This window comes from Azolla caroliniana, unplaced genomic scaffold (genome assembly GCF_043228905.1).
Source record: "Azolla caroliniana isolate FFs.n. ecotype wild unplaced genomic scaffold, voAzoCaro1.0.p SCAF_17, whole genome shotgun sequence".
In the NCBI taxonomy this organism is placed as follows: Eukaryota; Viridiplantae; Streptophyta; class Polypodiopsida; order Salviniales; family Salviniaceae; genus Azolla; species Azolla caroliniana.
The window spans coordinates 18,193,063-18,217,756 of record NW_028230452.1 but is presented as its reverse complement, the minus strand read 5'-3'; the positions used below and the strand labels follow the sequence as shown (position 1 = coordinate 18,217,756).

Here is a 24,694-nt window from a genome sequence, read left to right as displayed (position 1 = left end):
AAATCGGCCAGCAGTGCTTGCATTTTTGTTTCCATGGAAACTATACAACGCAATGTCAATGTGCCTTTTTGTTTTGCAATTTGTTGAGTCAACACAAATGTCCGAGTTGGGATTTCAATATGAGAGGTACCCTCAAACTTCATGGTAGTGTTGGTACTTGAGGACCCTCTATAATGTGATGATCGATGATGAGCAAAATCTTCCCAATCAACTTCAATGCCACCATGGAGTTCACATGCAAAGACAGATCCTACCTCATTGTTTAGGATATGTTTCGTATCATAAACTTGTTCATATTTAGCCTTAGAAGATGTTAATCTCTCTCTCTCTCTCTCTCTTTATATATATATATATATATGTTGGAAAATATATAGATACTTAATTGGTTGAGCTAGTTAAGCAGGGATCAAGTCAAAAAACACCAAGCTCAAACTTATTAAGAAAACTCAAACTTGAACAAAACCGAACCGAACCGTCAAACCATTGCTAACTCCTACTCGCCACATTCACAATGTGTCATGCTGTATGGTTCCAAACTTGCACCTATATGGATGTACTTTACCATGCCATAAATATATGTATGAACACGTCATGATCAGGAAAATCTCTTAATATGTATATTATACATGCAAAGACATATGGACAAATGATGCATATGAATCATGGATGTAGACATTGAAAAAGTTACAAATTTGTCATTGTGAATGTAGGTATTACAAGACAAAATAACAATAAGGCTCTCTCACCACATTCACAATGTACCATGCAATATGGATCCAAGTTTCAACCTTGTCGCTATATGGATGTGATTTCCCATTACTTGAATATAGACAATGGACATAGAAAGGTGGTAGGATTGGTAAATGAAAATGTTGTAAATGATTTTTTTAGGAATATGTAATATATTATATATCCATATGTACATAGGAATTGTAATATATACATATGTACATAGGAATATGTGGTATGCTATTAGGAATAAGTGCAACTTATGCACATAAATCAATGGCGTAGACATTAAGTAAGCTACAATGAAGTTCTCGCAATGTTGTTATTACAAGACAAGAGGACAATAAAGGTTCTCTAAGTATATTCACAATTTACCATCCATTATTGGTCCAACTTCAATCCTAAATGGATGTACATTCCCATGCCTTGAATATGAAGTCTTTCTATCCATGCCCAACAAGTGTGGCCATGTAAATAGAGAAAACAAGTTTGTTGGGAGAAGGGATGAAGATATCTCACTAATATGGATTCGATTTGAGATGGTTATCAAGTCCATGAGAGTTAGGCATTACTCTCTTGCACTATTCTTGCGTTCAACGCTTCCCGTCTTTATATTAGTTTTTGAACTTGACATGTAGGGTCATCTATGTAGACAAATCAATCCAAGGAGCTTGATTAGGTTGATGGCCGAGTTTGGAAGTTGATTTAGGTCAATCTAGACAAATAACCAAAATGCTTGTTATAAAGCAAGCTCAATATCCTTCTTGTTGTTCATTAATACGTGACATTGAGTTTACAGAGCACCTAAGGGGTAAATAGCGTATCTTATCTCACATCGTCGGATTCGTAATTATTCAATTCATACCCTTATTCCATTCGGATTTAGCCCCATTACCTACACATCATACAATTGCACAAAACTATGGGAAAAACTGATTCTCATGGCCCATAGCTCCAAAGGTTCGTGACATCCCATTCCATTCATGCCATATGCTATCCTATGCTATACCATCGATGCCATTCCATTCCACTATGCTATGTTATGCCATACCAACCATGCTATGCCATGCCATACCATGCCATACCATACCATACAATACCATGTTATGCCTTGACATACATCCATGCCATGCCATGTCATACCAGCCATGCCATCCCATACCAGCCATGCCATGCCTTGACTTACCATGCCATGCCATGTCATGCCATGGCCATGGCCCCTCCCATTCTCTGCTCTGCCTCCCCTGCTTCTCCCCAAACACTTTTTTGGGGAGAGAGGAAGGTACTATGCTTAAAGCATCTTCTCTGCTCTGCTGCTTCTTCTGATGACCTCTCTGAAGATCCCCTCCTCCCCACCTCTTCTCTCCATCCATCGCTTCTTCTCTCCCTCCCCTGCTTCTCCCCTGCTCCACCCCAAACGGCATAGTTTGCCAAGAAGATCGAGCAGAAGCGCACCTTCCATTAGTCATCCCGGTTTAGGGTTGCACTTCCGAGCAGGTCTCATGGAGCCTCAGATTCATCAGACATCCAAATACCCCGTCATCCTCCTCGATGTCATGGGTACCCTCGTCCGCGACCCTTTCTATGATGATGTTCCTGCGTTCTTTGGGTCAGTATGTGTAATCTCTTCCTTTTTTTGCATGTTTTGATTTTTTTGATTGATTGATTGAGAGAGATGACCACGAAATGAAAAATGACATATGGTCACAAAATTTAACTAGAGTATTGAATCTATAAGAGAAAAAGTAACTATACCTGAACAATTGTCTGGCCGATTGAGAGAGAGAGAGAGAGAGAGAGAGAGAGAGAGAGAGAGAGAGAGGGAGAGGTTCTGTAACCTTGCAATTTTCTACAATCGTTATATTGTCATAAGCATAATACTCTTTATGTAGAAAGAAAAAAAGCCACTAAATATCATTTCCTTCCAGTCATTTGTTCTGCCTTATGCAGAATTTCTATGAAAGAGTTGTTGGCAATGAAGCATCCAACCGCATGGATTGAATTTGAGAAAGGCCTAATTACTGAGGTACTACTAGCGGGTTAATTTGATAGCCGCGATGGCCATGACATAGAAGCAAGCCTATGAATTTTGAACTGAGGTGGATGAGCTTTGTTATTTCAGGATGAGCTTATTTGCAAATTCTTCAAGGATAAGAGGCAATTCGATTCAAATGGTAAGATCCTCAAACATAACTGGAAAAAGTAATGATAGTTGAATGCCCTGGAAGCTCTCACAGTAATTTCAAGGGATTTATCTTGTTCTGTTTCAGGACTTAAAGCATGTATGGCAAATGGTTATTCTTATTTAGAAGGAATAGAAGCTTTATTGGATCGCCTCAAAACAAGAGGCTATCAAATTCACGCCTTCTCAAACTACCCATTATGGTATATCTTCTCATAGTATAGATTCTCTTTCGAAGAATTACAATGCATTGTCTCCTCATTTAGAAGAGCTACAATAACATCAATGTTTTGTTTGAAGAGTTTCAATATGTATAACTCCTAAGAAGTCATACTACATCAAGCTATCTGTGCAAAGTACTATTATTTTGAGTAGCTCCCAGATTGTAGTACAAGGTGAACCTTAACTTGTGTCTTATGCAGGTATGAATTGATTGAGGAGAAACTCAAGCTTTCAAGGTATCTCGATTGGACTTTTGTCTCCTGTCATATGGGTAAATATATAGTGAGTAGTGGTTTTTGTGTCTATTTACCTGTGCAGTAATATAATAGTCATTGTGGTTTGTCATGAACAGGAAAGCGGAAGCCTGATGTTGATGCATTTGTTGAAGTAACAAGACGGTTGGGGTTGAACCCATCAGATGTCATCTTTGTTGATGATCAGTAAGCACATAATTGAGAGGATCACCAAAATACTCTTTTAACTTTTTTGGATATTTAACAAACACCCAAATCACTAGAATTCCTCTTTGTACTTGTAAAAATTGTACTATTTATTGGTAATTTTATGGTTATTCTTGTAGATATCCAAAAATAATAGAGGTATTTGGCGTTTGGCCCTTCCATTATAAAATATAAGTACCAACAAGGTTGTTGGGGTTTAACAAATTTTCTGTTTCCCAGGTCAAGGAATGTAGAGGCTGCAATCAAGATTGGAATGATCGGTCTCAACTTTCAGAGTGCTAAAAAACTTGAAAGTGATCTCCTTAGTTTGGGGCTGTTATTGTGAAAAAGTGATCTGTTTCAGAATAATTGGGTTGTGTATTTGTAAGTGTGGTATAACCTTGCAGTGTTTTCTTGCACGAAAAAGACTTAATGTCTCTCGTGTTACCTCACATGACATTTTTAATTGAAATAGAACCAGTTCGGTGGTTTATTGTTCCATGCTAGTGGTTTATTGTAGTTTTGGCCATGGAAATGTGTAGGAAGTACTACATACATGATGCAAGACCCAAGCTTTCCCATATATAGAATGGTGGGTTTTGGAAAGTCATATGATGTTAAAGAGAGTAATGGGAGAAATATGAATCTGATTATGGTAATCTGAGTGGCAAGAGAGACATGTCCCAGGGTTTTTTAGGAGTAGGTTAAGGAGCATCTAGGTATAAAGCAGACTCAAGTTCTACTTCCTACATGCTAAGCAATAGAATTTCAATGCCTAAATACTAGCTTATGAAGCTTGTTTCTTCACTGTGATAGCAAAGAACTATGTTTTTTCTCCCTGATGTTATGCTTGTGTGGTGTCTTATTACATACTTTTTTGCACAGACACATCTTACTGATTGACCATTAGTTCCCTGAAAGATATTGACATAATGCACCGACATTTTCTCTTGTACCATGTTATTATAAGTCAATGTGATAACATTTGGCTTTTAGTATCTCATTACCTCATAAATATACATATTAGTGTGGGTACTTACTTTAGGGCATGTTTGGTCACGAAATTCTTCAGTGTTAATCATAAGTGATTAAAAGTCCTGCTCGTTTCCATGTGATAGCCCTTATATTTACATTCACAATCTTCACTAAAATGAGCAAACCCTAGATTGAATGACTTCAAATAGAGAACAAAATATATCAGCATGGCAAGAACTAGAGGACTTATCATATGCTAGGCCTAAAATACACTTGTCTAATACTTATATATTATACATTCAGTAAATAAAATTAGATACAGTGGTCCAGGCAGCAAAAGCTTCCATTGAAGCTTTTATGTTGTAAAAGAGAATGTAAGCTTACAACATGATAAGATAATGGCTATGTGATAAGATAATGTAAGCTTTGTTCTTAAACCATAGGGCCTAAAATCCCCCTTGCCTAAAAATCTAAATAAATGTTCTCTCGCTTCAAGTATCTCTGTCAAGAGAAGAAACTGGGGATCTCTCTAGCACATGGCCGACCGCTGTCTCCTCGGAATATTTTCTGTTAGGAGTATTCCGATCAATCGGCTCATCTATATACAAAGCAAAAGACTTTATAAACTGAGCACTCCTGGATAAAGAAGAGGTGGCCGAAAGGTTTGATCCATTCCATGCCCTCGATCTTATAAATTGCTTCAGCAGCCTTATAACATAAACAATAAGACAAAGAGTAGATATGGAGCCAGTAATTAGAAAAAGGCCTGAAAAGGGCTTAAGGTCTAGTTGGCTGGAATCAACTTCTGCATCTTTAGGTGCACTCTCTTGATTATTGAACCATAAACTATGGATCTTCTGTAGTTCCCCATTCTCTGACATCCTAAGAATTGCTGCTGACATATCTGATGTTAGCTGTGAATTTTTTGGGAAAGCCTGAAATGATGACAAATGAATCAAATATCACAATCACGTTGATAATGATGGTTTAATGAACTGAATATCACTATATCCACTATCAAAAACATGTGTATATAGGGATAGTTGAGCCATAATAACCCAAAGATTAATATTATGTCACCTTATCAGGTTCACCGTAAACAGCTCAAAGAAACTCAGTTTTCATACCTGTGGATATATCCATCTAGAGGACACAAGCCAGTGCTAAGGGAAAAATACCCTTGCCCTCTTTCACTAAAACCTCAAGTCAAATTTTTGAGCACACACACATCTATGTATCTATCTATATCCAACAGATTTATATGCTATTTCTACTAAAATCTCACATATTAGCAGTATTTTCTCATAAGTTTATTTTGCTTCATTATGAAGAGGAAATTCGCCTAATCAGTGATGAAATTTTCCAAACGGTTAAGAGTCACTGCCGATTATGATAAGAAAACAGTCTGCCAAGACCTAACATACAGTAATAAAAACAAAATGGTTTGCTTAGAAATAAGGCTGATGGTCATTTTTATGTATTTGAAATAACTATATGAGAATTGAAAACATGAAATTTGAATGTTAAAAGTTCAATTCTCATACATTTTTTGTATTTTCTCATTATTTCTTATTCATTTCATGCATGAAAAGAAAACTTGCAAAACCTACAGATGGGGTGGAAGGTCATGGATGTACAAAAATGTTAATAATTACAAGAAAAGGAAACATGAATATACTCACAAAGGCCCACCCACTTTTGGTGAACTCTTGACCTGCAGTTGTGAACTCATTGCTACGTTCTGATGCCAAGAACAATTGAACATAAGGGAGCTCATCAACTATGGCTGCAACCCCTCCATTGGCTGGACCCAATCTAAGAGCTTTGGCATACATTGCCTTTGTGTCTAAAGACACTAATCTTTCTGGTTTTACTCCAAGCTCAACTAAGTACTCTTTCACAAAGGATCCACTTTGATAGCCAATAGGATCATTTGTTGCAAGCAAACTATGGATGCCTAACATGGAAGGTGAGAGTTGCTGCACAGTAAGGATTGATGTCAGACTTGCTGTATAGCTTGAAGTGATAATGAGGACTACAAATAGCCAAATAATGAGCACAGCTCTGCCAAGGACACTTTTGGTCTTTTCCCCTACCAGAAAAGAAATAAATGTCAGTGAATACCTTTATAGGCTTTGTTTCTATGGGGTGGGGGTGGGAGAGGGGGGATCAAATAGAAAGTTTGTGAAACTTACTCTGTGCAAAGAATAGGGTTGAGAAGATAAACCTGATTGCAGCAAGAAACAAAGTTTAGAAATCTCTTTGTAGTAAAACAGATTTTTTTTTTTAAAAGAAGATATCCTGTAATTAGTGTAAACTGATTTTAATCTTTGCTTAAAAGGGAAAAGACATGGTTGGGGGTGGGGGTGGGGATGTAGCTTGAACTTTCTACTGATTCAATGAAAAACAACTCGGTCTGCATATAAAGGAGTTGCCTACAGCATCATGGAGCAATCTACGGGAAAGAAACCTAATATCAAGATTGTGTTTAGATACACTAATCTTATCTTGATTTAATGTAGGTGAAAATGGATACTAGACAGATTATCATAAGACTAAGCTTCTCATGATCGTAAGCATATAGTTAGATCACCAGAGATTAGATACCATAAATTGTTAGATCATTACAATTACTTCATACACAGACGCACAGTTTGCTTGCATACATGTATAGTTTCACCAGCCACAAATTTGTTCTCACAACATATGTAGAGAACTCACCACATTTGCTTAATACACATTTAGATTCACAATTTTCTCATGTAGTTTTACTAGCCACAATTTGATCATACTATACGCCTTGTGAGTTCACAGCAATTACTTCATATTAGCCACCACAATTTCTGCATACATGTTGACTGAAACTCATTCCTATCTCTTCATTCAACATATGCAGATAAATATGTTTAGTGTAACTCACCATAATTTTCTTCATGCAACATGTTATTTTACTTAAAAAACTTGACAAATTCTCAAACAAAAGGTTATTCTACTTAGAACTCAACAAATTTCTTCACAGAACATGTTATTCTGCTTAAAACTAACCAAAGTTTCTTCACTTCACAAAACATATTCATTTACTGAAACACTCTGCTACAATTTTCTTCATAGAACATAAAAAACTCACCACAATGTCTTCATACAACACGATCTTTTACTTCAACAGTCACCACTATTTTCTTCATGCATGTTATATATATAGAGGACAAATACAAACCAGAATTAGGTTCAGATAGTGGAGAGCATAGTGACTGACCAGAGAGAGGTAACGATTTGTTTGCGGAATCGGCCCCTGAAAGCATAGTTGATTTTGTGTTCCAACATCCATATGACAAGGCCAGTGAAGAGGAAGAAAGCTCCAATGGTGATCCACAATGTGGGGGTGAAAGGTTGCAAGAAGGCCCATTCATTGTTGGGCCTTTTGCTGATAAGAGGAACAATGATCTCTAGCCCAGACTCAATATAGGGTTGTGTGAAATCAACCAGATCCAATCTTTTCTTTGTGATGGTTGCATCACCCACAACTGCATCAAATTCCTGTAAAAAATGGAGTCCCTAACCTTCAGGGAGATTAAATGGCAAAATGGACTAAAAAATTCTAACCTTCAGGATTAAATGGCAAAAAAGGTAACAACAGATTCTATCATTCAGGGGGATTACATGGCAAAATGAACAAAAAAATTCTGACCTTCAGAGGGATTGAATGGCAAAATGAACTAAAAAATTCTAACCTTCAGAGGGATTAAATAGTAAAAATGAAATAAAAAATTTTAAGCTTCAGGGGGATTAACTTGGCAAAATGGACTAAAAAATTCTAACCTTCAGGATTAAATGGCAAAAAAGGTAACAACAGATTCTATCATTCAGGGGGATTACATGGCAAAATGAACAAAAAAATTCTGACCTTCAGAGGGATTGAATGGCAAAATGAACTAAAAAATTCTAACCTTCAGAGGGATTAAATAGTAAAAATGAAATAAAAAATTTTAAGCTTCAGGGGGATTAACTTGGCAAAATGGACTAAAAAATTCTAACCTTCAGGATTAAATGGCAAAAAAGGTAACAACAGATTCTATCATTCAGGGGGATTACATGGCAAAATGAACAAAAAAATTCTGACCTTCAGAGGGATTGAATGGCAAAATGAACTAAAAAATTCTAACCTTCAGAGGGATTAAATAGTAAAAATGAAATAAAAAATTTTAAGCTTCAGGGGGATTAACTTGGCAAAATGGACTAAAAAATTCTAACCTTTAGGATTAAATAGCAAAAATGAACTACAAATTCCTTCACAAGAGCTTATCATGCCCATGATCGATCGCCATCATTACATACAAAAAATTCGTTAGTGACGAACTCATCGGTGGCCATGCCTCACAAATCCCCTGAATCTGAACCGATTGAACAGTAAATGGGCTCATACGTAGACCGGTATGGTCATCTAGAGGAATCCGATTGACATCAATTATGGTGTGATGACAACTACAAAGTAGGCTCTAGGGGAATGGATGTCACATGCCTCCTCGAGATCGAATGGATGTATCACATCCATCCCAAGAGAGATTGTTTTACTTGTAGATACATTTCCAATTTGATTCATAATTTGCATTGTAAAAATGGCTCAAATCCCACCACAAACAAGGTTTTTTTGCACTTTTGATTCGAGGCTATCCTATTTGTTACTCATTACATCACTATGAAAAATTGTTGGATTCACTTTTGCATTTCATTAAACAAAAGGAGTGGACCTCAAAAAATCCTTGTGCTTCCTTTTCAACAAGATTATGATGATAATATATCAATCGAATCACTTGAGTATGCAATTTTGTGAAGGAATGCATATACCCAAAAACTTTAAAACATGTATGTATCATGGAATACTCATCTGTAGTATTTTTCACTTGAATATCCCTCTTTTAAGGTTCAAACATCCAACCATAAAGCAAAATTTGTGTAAAGATTCAATTAAAAAACTATGCAGTGGGGGATTGCTAGTGACAATAATATATTAGAAACAAAAGTTTGATTCAATCTTTCCCATTTACAATGCCCCAATGCAGATCGACACATTTTATGATTATCTTAATATCACAATTGCTTTTGACACTCGAGGTCTTATTTCCATAAAGGGATATGGTAAGGAATCTTGGTATCTATAAATGTTTGGTGGCTTTGGCGATTCACACAAGAGACGCAAACATTATCATATCAGAACAATCATGGGTTCGAAAAAGGAGCTTCATCATAGTTACCCTTTCTCATCATTTCCTTCATAGACAATCTTGTTGATTCTTGTTTAAATTCAACTACTTGCAATTGCAGTCGGAAGACCAAAGTTTATGCAAGTGAAAGCCGACAAATTAATGCAATCAATAAAATTAAATTCATAGTAAAAGAAAAGGGTTTAGGGTTTGGTGAAGAAATGCAACATCTTGAATTAGTTAGTTCATTGTTCACAAGCGAGACAACAATACATTGATCTTGGACATAGAGCTCGTTTTTGCAATGTAACAAAATGTAATATCTTGAAGCTCATATCTAGAGAATGAAATTTTTTGCATGACAAATCTTTACAAGCACAACTTAGACCTACGAAATAGAAGTGACACTTTTGCAAAACGGAACAAAACAAAAGAAATGTGTAACATCGATACCTGGTTTGCAAGCCTAGCAATCAAGTTGTCGTAAACGGGTGTATCATTTTCGTTCCCCGTAGTCATAATAAACTCATATGTAACCGCATACGGGAGATATCGTATAGCATCCTCAAACACATTGATGCAAAACCCATGGAAGGTGGTGACATTGGTATGTGTATCGGTAGTTTGACGGATAAGCTCCTTATACCCAGCTCTCCTGGGGACACCGATTTTTAAAGGCCTTCCATTTTGTGGTATCACCCACCCACGTGGCACCTGGGTGCTCCCTCCTGGCCATAACACATCCGGTAACTTCACTTGGTCGTTCCATTTATTCACAAACACATTGGTGTTTTGGTCGTCCGCATGGATCGTGTCACTGTGAACAATTCCAAACTCAATGCCATCATATGTAAGCCGGACAAAATGGAGACAAAGGAGAAAAAGTAAACTATATGAACATAAAAAGTCCCAATTTGGTGAGAGTAGGGTAGGGTAGGAATCCGGCAACCGCTCGGCTCAAGCCTAAACCAAAATGTTAAACTATTTCAAACAGTTTGGCGGTTCGGTTCGGTTTAGGCTTGAGTGTCTTTAACCGGTTTGAGGTTGTTTTGGGATGGCTCAAGCCGAACTGAATCGATTTGGGCCAAATAGCTTTCCAAGTCGGTTAAGGCTTATTCGGCTTGGCTAAACCGGTTCATAAACCGTTTAGGTATAACCAATCTAAACCCCTAAACCGGTTTGGTTCAAGTTTGGAAATAGCTAAAGCCAAACTTAATCGATTTGGGCCAAACGGCTTTCCAAGTCGGTTAAGGCTTAATCAGCTTGGCTAAACCGGTTCCAAAACTAGTTTAGGCATAACCGGTTAGCCGAAACCCCTAAACCGGTTCGATTCAAGTTTAGAAACTCCCAAACCGGTTTAGGCTTAACCAGTTTGGTTTGGACAAGACCAAACTAGTTAAACCAAAAACCGAACCGTTGTCGATTCCTAGGATAGGGTACATACAAGAGAAGGGGAGAAGGGGGAAGTGAGGTGAGGCCAAGGAAGTTGTGCCAGTAGCCAATGGCCCTTGTGCCGCGCCCGACCACGTTCACCATCTCGAAGCAAACACTCCTAATGTCACCTTTTTGGTCCAATTGCACCTTGCCCAAGCTCCCATTGAACTTCATTTGTACCATCTCTTGCCTCAACTCACCCCCTTGCTTCAAAACCCTCAATTTCGCAAGCTCTGAGGTAACTCCAGCTGCCTTCACCCCACCCCAATCTTGGGCTTGGAATGTAAGCACACCTCCCTTCCCTAGGAAGCCCCTTACGGCCTCGAATATCAACCACACCGCATCGTATGCACACATTGCATACACATTTAAGTCCATGGACGGTGCCCCACGCGTGACAGTTGTCCTACCCGCCCACTCTGCCCTCAATTCCTTTAGTTTGCTTGTCTCCTCTATGTATCTCCTCATCCCTATCACCCCTTGCATTGCCCTAGCTACCCTCACATCGCTACGCACCATCTCTTCCAACTTTGACGTTACCAAGTCGGTCACTATCCAGACAAACCCCGTGTTTAACATCCCTAGATACTCCGCCTCCTCGAACACCTTCATCCCCATGTCTTCTTGTGATGTGTGCACCACGAATATCCTTGATTCCATCATTGTGAGCCTAGAAAGTATCCGGCCTATGCCATTCCGGTCAATGCTTGGTGCGAGCCTCTCCTTCCAGAACATGCTTGGGCTCACTTGCTCCATGAGCGCATCTTCCAAGGCCGTGATGCCATTGGTCCCGTAGTCATTGTCAGTGTAGAGTGCAACAACGGTTCGCCACCCATAGTACCTATATAAGATCAATGGGAAAGGAAAGGCATGTGAAACACCACACTAAAGTCACCATCAATATTAGCACATGATGTTCACATGCTAAAACCAAAGATTTTGTATCCACCATATAGAGTATAGTTGTTAAAAAACGATGTAGTTTAGAATTCCTTATATTCGACATGTATTCTAAGTTTTAGAATTGGGGGTTTGACCACATATTCTACGTATTTAACAAGTATTTAACGCTTCAAAAAAATAAAATATTTAAAAAGACTTTAAGATTTAAGAAGCATTTTGAATCTTGTATAATTGTATTTTATTTGTAGAATAGGTATTTAAAAAAAGGTAAAATACTTTAAGAATACGTAGTATCCCTATGGTATTGTATGCATAGTATATGTTAAGAATACTTAGTATTCATTTTGTATGTGTATTGCATGTCAAGAATACTTAGTATTCATATTGTACGCATAGTGTATGTTAACAAAACTTAGTATTCATATTGTATGTTAAGTATTCGACAACTTTAGTACCAAGGGAGGTTTCTTTTGTGCAAGTGTATATGCCCTTAAGCTCATACCTCGGAGACTTTCTCTAAGCTTAGTGAACTTGTCAAGGCTATCTTGTGAGTTAAAATTAGTGGTGAGTGTTGTAGGATGGGAAGAATTATAATACCGGATGATGTCCGCGACCGCTTGCATTTGGTAGATGTCATTGTGGGCGAGGCGTAGGAAGAATGGGTACTGATGCTCCGATAGGGCGGGGTCCGTGGCACCGAATGAGACCAAGGGGACTCGTAAGGAAGTGCACATGTGTGCAATGAAATGCGAGCCCGTGGTGGATTGTGGTCCAACGATTCCTACCACTTCTTGCTTCAACAGCTCCATGGCTACATTAATTCATTTAAGTTGGTATATGTACATATATAGCACCCCATTAATGGCATGATTTTGTTTTTTTTTTGTAATGAAGTGATGAAAACCCATTAATGACATGAAATTTCTTTTGTGATGAAGTGATTAAGACCCACTAATGACATGAATTTTTGTAATGAAAGTTATCAAGACCCTCTAATGGCATGGTTATTTTGTAATGAAGTATTAAGCTCCACTAATGGCATGGTTATTTTTGAAATGAAGCTCTTAAGACCCCATTAATGGCATGACTTTTTTTGTAATGAAGTGATTAAAACCCATTAATGGCATGGTTTTATTTTATTTTTGTAATGAAATGATTAAAATCCATTAATGGCATGAATTCTCTTTTGTGATGAAATGATTAAGACCCACTAATGGCATGAATTTTCTTTTGTAATGAAGTGATTAAGACCCACTAAATGGCATGAATTTTCTTTTGTAATGAAGTGATTAAGACCCACTAATGGCATGAATTTTCTTTTGTAATGAAGTGATTAAGAACCACTAATGGCAAGGTTATTTTTGTAATGAAGTGATTAAGACACATTAATGGCATGGTTTTTTGTAATGACGCCAGTAAGACCCATAAATGGCATGAATTTTTGTAACGGTCTTAATCGCCCACTAATGGCATGGCGTTTTTGTAATAGAATGATTATGACCCACTGATAGCAAGGTTCTTTTTAATGAAGTGATTAAGACCCACTAATGGCAAGGTTTTTTTTTTTGCAATGAAGATGAAGTGATTAAGACCCAGTAATGGCATGGTTAGTTTGTAATGAAGTGATTAAGATGGAGGTTATTAAGACCCATTAATGGCATGGTTATTTTGTAATGAAGTGATTGAGATGGAGGCGATTAAGACCCATTAATGGCATGGTTAGTTTGTAATGAAGTGATTAAATGGGGGTGATTAAGACCCGTTAATGGCATGTTTAAGAACAACTAATCGGGCATTGGTCTTGTAATTTGTGGAAGGATTAGCAAATAATGTATGGTACCTGCAGCCGCAGATTGGAATGCATCATCGTTGCTATTGAACATGTGGAGGATGATGCGATCTGGTCGACTATCATTACTATGATTACTGCTATGATTAGCAGTAGCAGTAGCTGAGCTTGATCCATCATTAGCACTGTTTTCTGAGAATGGATGATTATGATTATGATGATGATGATTATGATTATGATGATGGTGGGGGTCTGAGGAATTAGGGTTATGGAAGAGGAGCTTGTTGATGTCTGAGACGGCCAATTGGATCGATTCTCTCACCGATGGACCGATTGATGAATCGAAATCCACCAATGCACCTAAAAATTAATTCACTACTTAAGATTAATTTCACCACAAATTGAGCAGAAATTAGGCTGTTAATTGGATTAATTAGTAGTAGTAGACCTATGTTGAGATTCATCCCCATTACAATTGATCCTCTTTGGATTGATGAAAGCCATGGTGGGAGTATTAATGCTATAATTAAGAGCATTATTGATCTCTTCTGCAGCTCATGAAGATAATTCAGGCTCGCCATTTACCCGTCACATCCTTAATTAATTAAGATTCGTAATTAGTATGTGTAGCCAAACTTCTAATTCCCCTGCAACCAAATCGCCCATTAAGTTATATCAAACTCTCCCGTTAAAATTATAACCAAATTGCTCATTACAGTTAATTATAGGCAAATTGCTCATTACAATTAATTATAGGCAAATTGCCCATTACAATTAATTAAAGGCAAATTTGCCCAACAAATTTAATCGAAACTGACCAATATTAATCAAAATCGCCCGCTAGCACATTGATTATATAGAAGAAATCGCCCATCACATTCAGTGTAATATTATTAGATATTGAAAGAGATTTGTTAGACTATTCGTGGAGATAAAAAACGCTTAGAATCTGATTAGTGGATATTAAAAGAGATGTTCGCACCTGATTAGTGAAGATTAAAAGAGTTTTTATCATCTGACAAATGGAAATTAGAGAGATTTTAGCCACCGATCAGTGGAAATCAAGGGAGATTTCAGAATTCGATTATTTGGAAATTAAAAGAGACCTTTTCCAGCATCTGACTAGTGGAAATTATTAATAATTAAGAAAAATAGTAGAAATTAAAACAAGAAGAAACACTTAACAAATGAAGCACTAACGCAAGCACTTACTCTTTGACATGACATGAATATACTCATACAAACATAATATATACATAATACATATACTGTTATAATTTATACATATACATATACATATATTATACATATATATTATGTCTATGTATGTATGTATGTATGTATGCATATGTATATGTATGATTGTATGTATGTATAATGTATGTATGTATGTATGTATGTATGTATGTATGTATGTATGTATGTATGTATGTATGTATGTATGTATAATGTATGCATATGTATGTATGTATGTATGTATGTATGTATGCATATGTATGTATGTATGTATGTATGTATAATGTATGCATATGTATGTATGTATGTATGTATGTATAATGTATGCATATGTATGTATGTATGTATGTATGTATAATGTATGCATATGTATGTATGTATGTATGTATGTATGTATGTATAATGTATGCATATGTATGTATGTATGTATGTATGTATGCATGCATGCATATGTATATGTATATGTATACTATGTATGTGTATGGCCTATATATAACCTTACCCCTCCATCCATAACACATGTAGATGGGCTCCCTCAACTATTGGCCGGCTATTCTTGTTGTGTGTGATGTGAAAAGGTTCATAGCTAATAAGACACCTTGTCTAGAGTATTCGGTGTTATGCCCCAACCTTTAACCAGTGCGGCACCTGGAATGTTACTTGGTATTGCATCCTCAGAATGTGAAAAACATTAAATTGGCTTCATACTCTGGGTTGAAATGCACATGATTAACAGATGAGATGGGAACACATTGTTTGCCGAGAGGGTTGATATCGTCAATCTTCAACTTTGGGTTAGAAAGTTTGGGTCCTATACATACTTGCAAGTTACACAACACCAAGTAGTTTTGTTTCGGCATATGGTATGGATGGTCATGTCGAGCTCTTGTTCTTGCCAACCTTACATGTTACTCTTGCAGTGAAATGTGGGCCATTGCTATGGATGTAACCTCTTGTGGTGAGGGCTAACTTGTATGCTTATGGCCCCATGGCTGGGACACAAGAGTGAGCTGGCGCGAGCTCTTTGTGGGTGGGTCGGTGCAATAAACCATTATATCAGTTTGATCATTTCCACTCTTTTGGTTGGGTAACTCCATTCATGCAATCTTTTTGTCTATGATGTGGCGCCATTTCATCATATATGCAATTAAAGATCGGGGTAATACTTTAAAAAAAGCGTAATTCATTAAATACGTGAGATTCCCACCTCGTACGGCTCCTCGTCATTCAATTACTCTTAAGAGAAAGAGTACAAAATTACTTTCATGCTTTAAGTGCAAGCTGAAGTCATTCGTCACTTATCTTGGGAGCATATAAATATTGCGTATTTAAATATGAAGTCCATGAAAGGTAGAGTATCCAAGGCTCTTAAAATCAATATAAAATGTGCGTGTTTGAGATTTTATAAGTGTATCTTGGAGTCTAGACAATGTGGTACTTTAGAGATTTGCTACAAACTACTTGACTTGGCTACTACATTTTGTTATTTCCATCTTAATTCCACAATAATTTATAAACTGACAAAGATTTAGCATCTTGGGAATACGACCACTTTATACTACATTCACCTCCTTCAACAATTTCTAAATAACTTCACAATCTATTCTTTTAGCACGGGTTGGAGATTTGTTTGTGATGTGCTTTCAAATTCTCGCTTTAGAAGATTGACTTGTAGAATCATAGGCTTAATAGTTGTGCCATGCATTTGTTTCTTATAGTCGAACAAAGTACAAACAAGTATATAAGGAACATGCTTCCAAATGTTTGGAATTAGAGACAATTCCCACATGGGATTGCTTCAATAAATCAATTTATATGTCAAGGTTTTAGCTTAGAAACCTATTTTACAGAGTCAACTTGTACGGGATACTAAAACGATGGAACTGGTTATTTTACAATAAGTTGGAATTGGTTATTTTACAGTAAGTTGGAATTGGTTATTTTACAGTAAGTTGGAATTGGATATTTTATAGCAAGTTGTTAGCTTTGACATGCTTCAAGTCCTCACCCATTGTTCATTATTATATCAAATATCAATTTACCTAAAATTGTAATAGGAATTTTACACTACGTTGTGAACTCTGATGAAGTTGGTCTTCATGCACCAAGTCCTATTACATTTGAATAATTTGTTCACTACAATATTCCACTATCTTTATCTTAAGATACATAATAAATTAGAGGAAATGACTAAGATACTTGTCTACACTAGTGTCAAGGGTGGAATGATCAAGTATCACTTATTAAACACATGGTTTTCATCCTTTCACATACACCATTAAGAAGCATAAGACATCGTTAACACCAGTCATGATATGTTAAAACACTATGCGCAATAATCTTCCTTGATCACCTAGAGCTCAAGGATGCAATCTAGAAATGCATGATAGACGTTGAAGTCATATACTTAGAAGTTGCATTATATTGGTAGTGAAAAGGTAGATCACAATTCATTTTCATCTATGTGCCCAAGCCAACATATTTAGTGACCCTTGGTGGAAATTGATAGTAAGAACTCATGGTATTAACTTTAATATCTTATCAAAGTGGGTAAAAGAGTGATGACCTTTTGTTTACTTTCTCTCGTTCAATGGGAAAGACTAGACACCCACTAACTAACTATCATCTTCTGATATCATTTTTTGGATCTATGTTTCTATAACTAAAAGTGAACGATTTTGCAAATATTGTCGTTGATTAATGATTGAGCGACGTATTCACAATTCTCATGTCCCAAAGTGTTATCAATATTTAGATGAGGGAGCATAAACCATATAAAGACCACAAGAAACACACTTATGCACATAATCAATGTGGGTCATTTCCAACTCAATTCAATAAATGACACCATGACCTCGAACCATCATATCCGAATCATTGGCAAACCTTGACAAACGAATCCACATGTCTCAACTAAATTGACCGAAGAGAGCATTGTAGCTTTGAGCAGCTCATTTTCATGCTATCTACTTAACATGTATTGAAAAAGTTTCATTGCCATTTATATATTTGTGTTGTTTTGTCATTTAGTAAAATGGCAAAACTCACTTTGCTTCTCTTTTTCAGATATCGTGGATCGTTATTATAGTTTTTTTTAAACCATAAATGAAACCTACCGTGTAATGAAGGTGATTGCTCAAACACATTAATTAGTTTCAATTGATGTTATAATGGATGAGTGACATCATATGTTCGCATACATACAAAGAAAATTTGTGTCGTGTGAATATCGTCTTGATACACACACACACACACTTCATAAATTATGATACTTAAAATACAAGGTGGGTTTTGAAAGTTGATGCTCATAGAAGAAAATGTGCATGTCAATTTAACAATCCAAAAATATTATGAGTGACATAATTATTTATCTAGCTTCTCATTACACCTTAATTAGTTCCACTTAAGACACAATGTAAGGAAGATTCATTCATGATGTTTCTCTTATACTTTATAGTTGCACTTTAACCTTAATTTAGGAGTTGTAAGAGGAAAGAAGACAAATGTGATCACACACCACATGCACACACCCACACACGCTCACGTGCACATACATGCGTTCATCCTTTATTTACAAATTTTATACATATTCTCGTTATCATTGTGAAGGTACATTCTTCGTGGTTTACAAGGTTTGATTATAAAGACAATGATCGTGAAATCATAGCTTGTCAATTCAAAGAATACTTTGATCGGGATGCACATAACACAAATTCTAGAGTGTGGAGTCTAGACTATCAATTTTCCTGCTGATCCGCTGACAAGAAAAGTGCAGTAATTATGAGCTTTAAGCAAGTAAACTAATGAACTAAATGTGTAACTTGTTTGTTGCCTAGGGAAAACTCCTAGTAGATGAAAAGCGTATACTTTTTAACTTCAAGCAAGTAACACAATGAGCTAAATATGTAAATTGCTCAATGCAAGAATACTGCCATGAAAGTTGCATTATTTTAAAACTTCAAGCAAGTAAGGCGATATCTTTAATGGCTTGGGAAACTTCTAGTATGCCAATCTAATGATGGGAATCTACCAACAAACTTTTAAATTGTAACGGTATCAAATCATGATTATTCTTCACAAAGTTAAGCAAGGTTAGGTTAACGTGAGTACATTGTAGCTAAAAGTATTAATATTTATTTTACCTATTCAAGAAAGAGTGAATTGGATCATGAAGATTTGGACAAGCGCATTTCTATAAGGAATGCTAATCATCTAATTTAGTGGTTTAGCCTTGATGAAATGAAATTCCAAATTGATGGAATTTCAATTGTCCTTAGAGGGACAAACGACAAGTTTGTAATCCCAAATTGTACTAGGCAACTTTGTGACATTTGAAATGTTGCAACACAAATTCTTGGATGGGTTCCAAAAAGGAACTCATCCTCATGAACAACGTCAAAAAATTCCAAACTCAAATCAAGTGGTAGGAAAATAGATCGCTTATTGATGGCCTATCTTAACCAACTAATGTAGAGGCCCAACTTGATACCCATTACCGACCAAGTGAACAATGCATTTCTAAATGTGTTATGTGGAATTTGGAAAATTCTATGAGGCATGTAATTCTTGATGTAGCCATTTTTACATGAGGGTATGAAGGTCATGAGAAAAATAAAGGATTCAAGTGGGGAATTTGTTTACATGACATGAAGAATCTTGCAATGTTCACAAAAACATTGCGAATGGATGAAGAGACAATTGCAATTTGAGTGAGTGACTGGAAAGCCCAACTAGCTAGTTTAGTATGAACTCTTTAGCCTAGATTATAAAAAGGATGAAAAACATTACTTCAAGTAGGGTCTTTGTTATGGACCATGGTACATACTATGAGTGTCATGTAACAATGTCTATTCATAATCATAATATAATTATGCAAGAACTTCACCATCGTCCATATTACACACTCTATTTATTTTGGTTATCTACTTTTTCATTTGAACTACTGCTTTTTTGTTCATTTTTTATCTTCTTCTTAGTTTCTATGGGGTGCTAAAACACTACTTGATAATCCTTGTAGGTCCTATAACACCACCACTACATGTGGTGGCTCATTAGGTGGGCTTGAACTTCTACGAAACACCACAACATCCAACATGTTTTATTAGCGTGTGGGGAAGTTTAGAACTTTCCATTTGTAGTTCTTGTTAGCCTTACTAAGTAGCCTAGAACCAATCTCTATGTATCCAAGGCAAACTACTCATTGTTATTAGGACAACCAGGGGTTGTGTCAATCCACTCCTAAGTCTACAAGTGAATCTTGATTAAAGAACAAAGAAAGACCCAAACATAATACTTAAATAAATGCATATAAATTAGTTTAACCCTACTTAATCACTTAATATTGACGAGTAAGGAAAGAGGTGAGAAATTTAAAGATAAGCATGGTCAATGGCACTAGATGTAGTTCTAGCAAGTTATTGCAATTGACCCAAACATTTAAAAGACCATAATTTCTTTTAATGTAGCCAAATGTCCACAATGGAATGTTTTGGCCTAAAACCTGCTTGTGACGTCCTCATTTGTTCTTATTTTCAGCCCATGCATTTACATTTTGCTCCATGATTGTTGCATGTGGAAGTTGTCATGCGAGTGTGTGAAGTGTTACCTACCCAACGAAGTGAGAATTAGACATGGGATCTTTAGGGTGTTTACATAAAGTAGAATGATATATTTTACGATAGTTGATGTACAATAAACTAGTCGTGAAAGATAGTTACTATCAAGAATATAAGTTAAGTGCCCACATCATTGTGACACATTTAATAAGTTGACACACTTTTTAGTTTGTCATTGTAACATTCATGTCTCATTGCACAATGTATGCAAATGTTCATTTATCATCGTAAAGTGTTGCAAGAGCAACTTGAATGCATCTTTTTGGCAACATGGTTAAAAAAAGCTTTTATAAGAAACATAATATTTCTTCAATAGAATATGAGAACAACTTATCCAAATACAAGTGGGGGCGTTAATGCAAATATGCTTCATGGATATTCCTTCTTGTTACGAGCATGACCATATAATATCCCGTGGTCAGAATTTACCGTAGTATTCTATACACGTGGATAAGTGTGAGGGTTAAACAAGAGTGTAAAGAAGGGTAGGATTACTTTTAATCCTCGGGATTGAGACAACCCATTAGGCCAAGTGTGAACATGGTTGGGGGCCTTGGGTATCTCTATAAATAAGAGGCCTAGCTACCCTCATCTCATCATCTATTGACTACGTTGAGACGTTGTTCGTGAGTGGTTCGACTCTTGTAGCGAGCGCACTAGCACCAGGTATGACTCGACGCCAAGGTGGTGGTATGGGTCGCCGATCGAGGCTCGAGTCCGTCTCGATCCCTTCGCTCGGGGGTGGTCGGGTGGATCGACACCCTTCTCTCTCTCTCTCTCTCTCTCTCTCTCTCTCTCCTCTCTATCTAGATCTATCTATTCATATATATTCCATCCTTATCTAATGCTTACATTAGTCAATGTCTCTAAAAGTTGGTATTAGAGCTCATTTTCTAATGTTTCTTTTGTTGTCTTTTGTGTTCTTGATTGATGGTGATCGATCTACGTGCGGTCGGCCTTCATGTAGACAAGGATCAACAAAGGAACTTCGGTAATCTTTCTTGTTTTTTTTTTGTCTATTTTTTCTTCTCCCAGCTAATCATGTGTATGGTTAATATGTAGATTTTTTTCATTAATTCAATGATGTTGTAGTGGTAATTCATTGGTTGTATAAAACATTTAAATATGTGTATGAGGTCAATACCTCATTTGACGTATATTGAATATGTAATGAGTGTCATATGCGCACGAGGTTAATACCTCAATTGCGTATTACGTTCACAAACATATGTTACGTTTGCGTATGAGGTCAATACCTCGATTCGTTGTAAATGATATGCGTTTGGTCTCGTATGCGTAAGAGGTCAATACCTCAATTGCGTATTACGATTAACCCTTATTTTTGGATGTCTCGTGTGCGTAGAGTATATGCCTCGATTACGTATCTCGATTACGTCATTTTTGGCTATTAAATATAACGATTTGTTTAATATAGGCATATGTGGTCACGTGTATACATAGTTGATCGTATATATGTGATAATATACATATGTGTATATAAGTTATTATGTGATTTAAATCGAATGTTTTCCTTTTTGGGGAAAGGATCTTGGTGGCCGTCCTCACATTTTTGTGAGAATAACGTTGTCACCATCCCTTTTTTCAACAATTTTTTATTGTTGAAATCCCCGTTGGTGACTTCGATATTTCGTTACGTAAAGAAACGCCTATAGCCATAATGATGTTGAGTACGTAGGGCTTGACCCACTTCATGTGAGGTCGCTCCTATGACACGCGTATCCAACATCCCTCCCTCATTACATGGATACGATGCCACCATGAGATCATTCTTACGAGAGGCATTCGTAATGATGTGACCATGTGATGGGCCACGTGGGCCTACTACGAAAAGGGCTCATTTGGCTTGACCATTAGGTTGCACTTTGGCGTATGCCATCGTAATTACGAGACTTGAGGTTAGGTAACGTACCAACATAGTTGTAGTAAATGAGGGCGAAATAAGGACTCTTGACATATATGTTTCTTTTAAAAAAACATATATGGGCAAATGCCTTGCATATCTCTTATACGCATGAAACAGTAAACATTCAAAGAAGAGCAATCTACTTGGTTGGCTGAAGTGTTTAATGTATTTGTTCTCGAGGTTTCGAGTTCAAATATGACTAAGACCATACAACATCGTTGATACATATGACTATAACACATGTTTAAACTTAAGGTCTAAGTGCACTTCGGGGTCCTCGTAATAGGACTTAAAGAATCAACATGACTATAACACACGTTTAAACTTAAGGTCTAAGTGCACTTCGGGGTCCTCGTAATAGGACTTAAAGAGCCGAAACCACATATATGGGCACCGAAACATAGTTTATTGTTAACATTTTTTTCATGTATAAACTATTCATGACGCAAACATACATGGTTGAGCCTCGGGGAGCCGCCATGAAAAAATCGATATAGAGATAAGGGAAAGACATTAAATTGTCACCCCCATGGTTTTTAAAACACCTTTGTGTTACCATAGTAACTTGATCTTGAACCTCATCTCATATGTCTAGAGGGGTATTGACGTGAGATAATGATATCGATTAATGTTCGCCCATGATATGTTTACATCACAACATGATGTTATGACTATCTCTCTGACCTTATCCTATTTCTTTTCCAGAAATAATCATTTAATGGCTCAAAATAACGACCCAATGTCATCTGCTCAAGCGGAAGGAACTCAAGGGAATTCTCCTGGACAAATGTCCATTGAGACGTATTTTTCGCAAATAAGCCAATACCTTAGTTTCACCGCTCAACAGATGACCGAACTTCGGCAATCTCAAAGTGCTCTCATGGCATGTGTCATTACTTTACAACGTGAGACTAATAGACCGAGGCAGTACAAGCTTTAATGAACCTCTCTAGTCAGAAATTTTCCTCACTGGATAGTGCACGATAAGGATCCAAAATCCTTCGAAGAGGCCGTTGAAATAGTTCTTCGCTATTAATGCACTTCGAAGGACCACAACAAACCCAATGAAGCGCCCGGGACTAAGCAGTCGCAATTCGTTGGGAAACGCAAGACACCCAACGAATTCATGAATCACGATTGTAAGTGACAACATCCTTTTTGCGTATTCTGGAAAAAGAAGGGTCATACAAAAGAGCAATGTCGAAAGCTCCAACAGAAAGAGCACGACAACAAAGCTAAAGATGTAGACCATAAAGGTTAGATTCCTAATGTCCTTCAGGTCTATACACATCATTTAAGTAATTGTCAATGTTCTTTCCCTCACTATGTATTGGGTCCCAATGATTTACTATGTGCAAACGGGTATATCAAAGGATCTCCCGTACAATTTTTATTTGATTCGGGAAGCTCACACAACTTTGTCTTGATCGTTTGGTTTAGATATGGGGAATCCAACCCACCGTAAGTGATCACACCTACACGGTGCACTTGGCTGATGGAAGAGTACAATACATCAACGGGGCGATTCATTCATTAGGAATTTCTATTGATGCTTATATAGAGGAAGTAGACTTCCATGTAATGAATGTTTGTACCACCGATGTAATACTAGGTTATCCCTGGTTTTATAATAAAAACTCTTCTTTATTGATTGATTGGGTTCATCATTCAATAACTTTTGTACTAAACGATTGTACTCATTTTATTCAATGTGTCAAAAAACAATCCCTCTCGATTGTTTCCTCGTGTCCATCAATATCCAAGTTGTCTTGTTCTACTCTATTTTATTGTGTACTTGATTCGGACATTCACGTTTACAATATCGATAATGTCTCAGTTCAATTAACATATTTTGAACAACAACAACTTGATGAAATCTTAAATGATTTTCGTGATGTTTTTCTGAGTGAATTACTAGATGGTTTACCTGCTAAACGTAATATAGACCATCGTATAGATATTGTACTTGGCGTTGCACCAATAAGTGTACCTCCTTATCGCTTAAGTCGATTTGAAGAGGATGAGGTAGCTAAGCAACTCAAGG

General features: G+C 36.7%; 2 protein-coding genes across 4 annotated transcripts; one reads left to right on the top strand and one right to left on the bottom strand.

The window, feature by feature from the left end:
* Positions 1–2,015: 2,015 nt before the first annotated feature.
* Positions 2,016–4,072, top strand: FHY1 (Haloacid dehalogenase-like hydrolase (HAD) superfamily protein). Of its 2 annotated transcripts, none has more exons than XM_087332766.1 (7): positions 2,016–2,338; positions 2,680–2,755; positions 2,852–2,903; positions 3,000–3,114; positions 3,334–3,404; positions 3,486–3,573; positions 3,814–4,072. In XM_087332766.1, exons 1-7 carry the CDS (start codon positions 2,055–2,057, stop codon positions 3,917–3,919), a joined length of 792 nt encoding a protein of 263 aa, XP_087188892.1. In that variant the 5' UTR covers positions 2,016–2,054; the 3' UTR covers positions 3,920–4,072. The 2 variants fall into 2 exon arrangements, with proteins under 2 accessions (XP_087188892.1, XP_087188893.1); XM_087332767.1 differs by having other exon boundaries at positions 2,201–2,338; positions 2,658–2,755.
* A 749-nt stretch (positions 4,073–4,821) lies between these two features.
* Positions 4,822–14,999, bottom strand: LOC147853378 (glutamate receptor 3.1-like). Of its 2 annotated transcripts, none has more exons than XM_087333212.1 (10): positions 14,858–14,999; positions 14,324–14,522; positions 13,927–14,235; positions 12,684–12,897; positions 11,194–12,024; positions 10,203–10,566; positions 7,805–8,085; positions 6,744–6,775; positions 6,231–6,640; positions 4,822–5,483 (listed from the first exon to the last, which is right to left on the bottom strand). In XM_087333212.1, the coding sequence occupies exons 2-10, from the start codon at positions 14,454–14,456 to the stop codon at positions 5,040–5,042; spliced, it is 3,018 nt and encodes a 1,005-aa protein (XP_087189338.1). In that variant the 5' UTR covers positions 14,457–14,522; positions 14,858–14,999; the 3' UTR covers positions 4,822–5,039. The 2 variants fall into 2 exon arrangements, with proteins under 2 accessions (XP_087189338.1, XP_087189337.1); XM_087333211.1 differs by having other exon boundaries at positions 14,694–14,933.
* Between the last annotated feature and the right edge of the window lie 9,695 nt (positions 15,000–24,694).

What these genes read in the sequence shown, in the direction of transcription:
- FHY1 (XM_087332766.1), top strand. Translation starts at nt 2,055, where the DNA reads ATGACCTCTCTGAAGATCCCCTCCTCCCCACCTCTTCTCTCCATCCAT. An exon ending in GATGTTCCTGCGTTCTTTGG is followed by an intron (nt 2,339 to 2,679) that starts GTCAGTATGTGT and finishes TGCCTTATGCAG; the next exon opens with AATTTCTATGAAAGAGTTGT. An exon ending in AGAAAGGCCTAATTACTGAG is followed by an intron (nt 2,756 to 2,851) that starts GTACTACTAGCG and finishes TTGTTATTTCAG; the next exon opens with GATGAGCTTATTTGCAAATT.
- LOC147853378 (XM_087333212.1), bottom strand. Translation starts at nt 14,456, where the DNA reads ATGGCGAGCCTGAATTATCTTCATGAGCTGCAGAAGAGATCAATAATG. An exon ending in TTGCTAGGCTTGCAAACCAG is followed by an intron (nt 8,086 to 10,202) that starts GTATCGATGTTA and finishes CATTTTTTACAG; the next exon opens with GAATTTGATGCAGTTGTGGG. An exon ending in CCAAAAGTGGGTGGGCCTTT is followed by an intron (nt 5,484 to 6,230) that starts GTGAGTATATTC and finishes TCATCATTTCAG; the next exon opens with GCTTTCCCAAAAAATTCACA.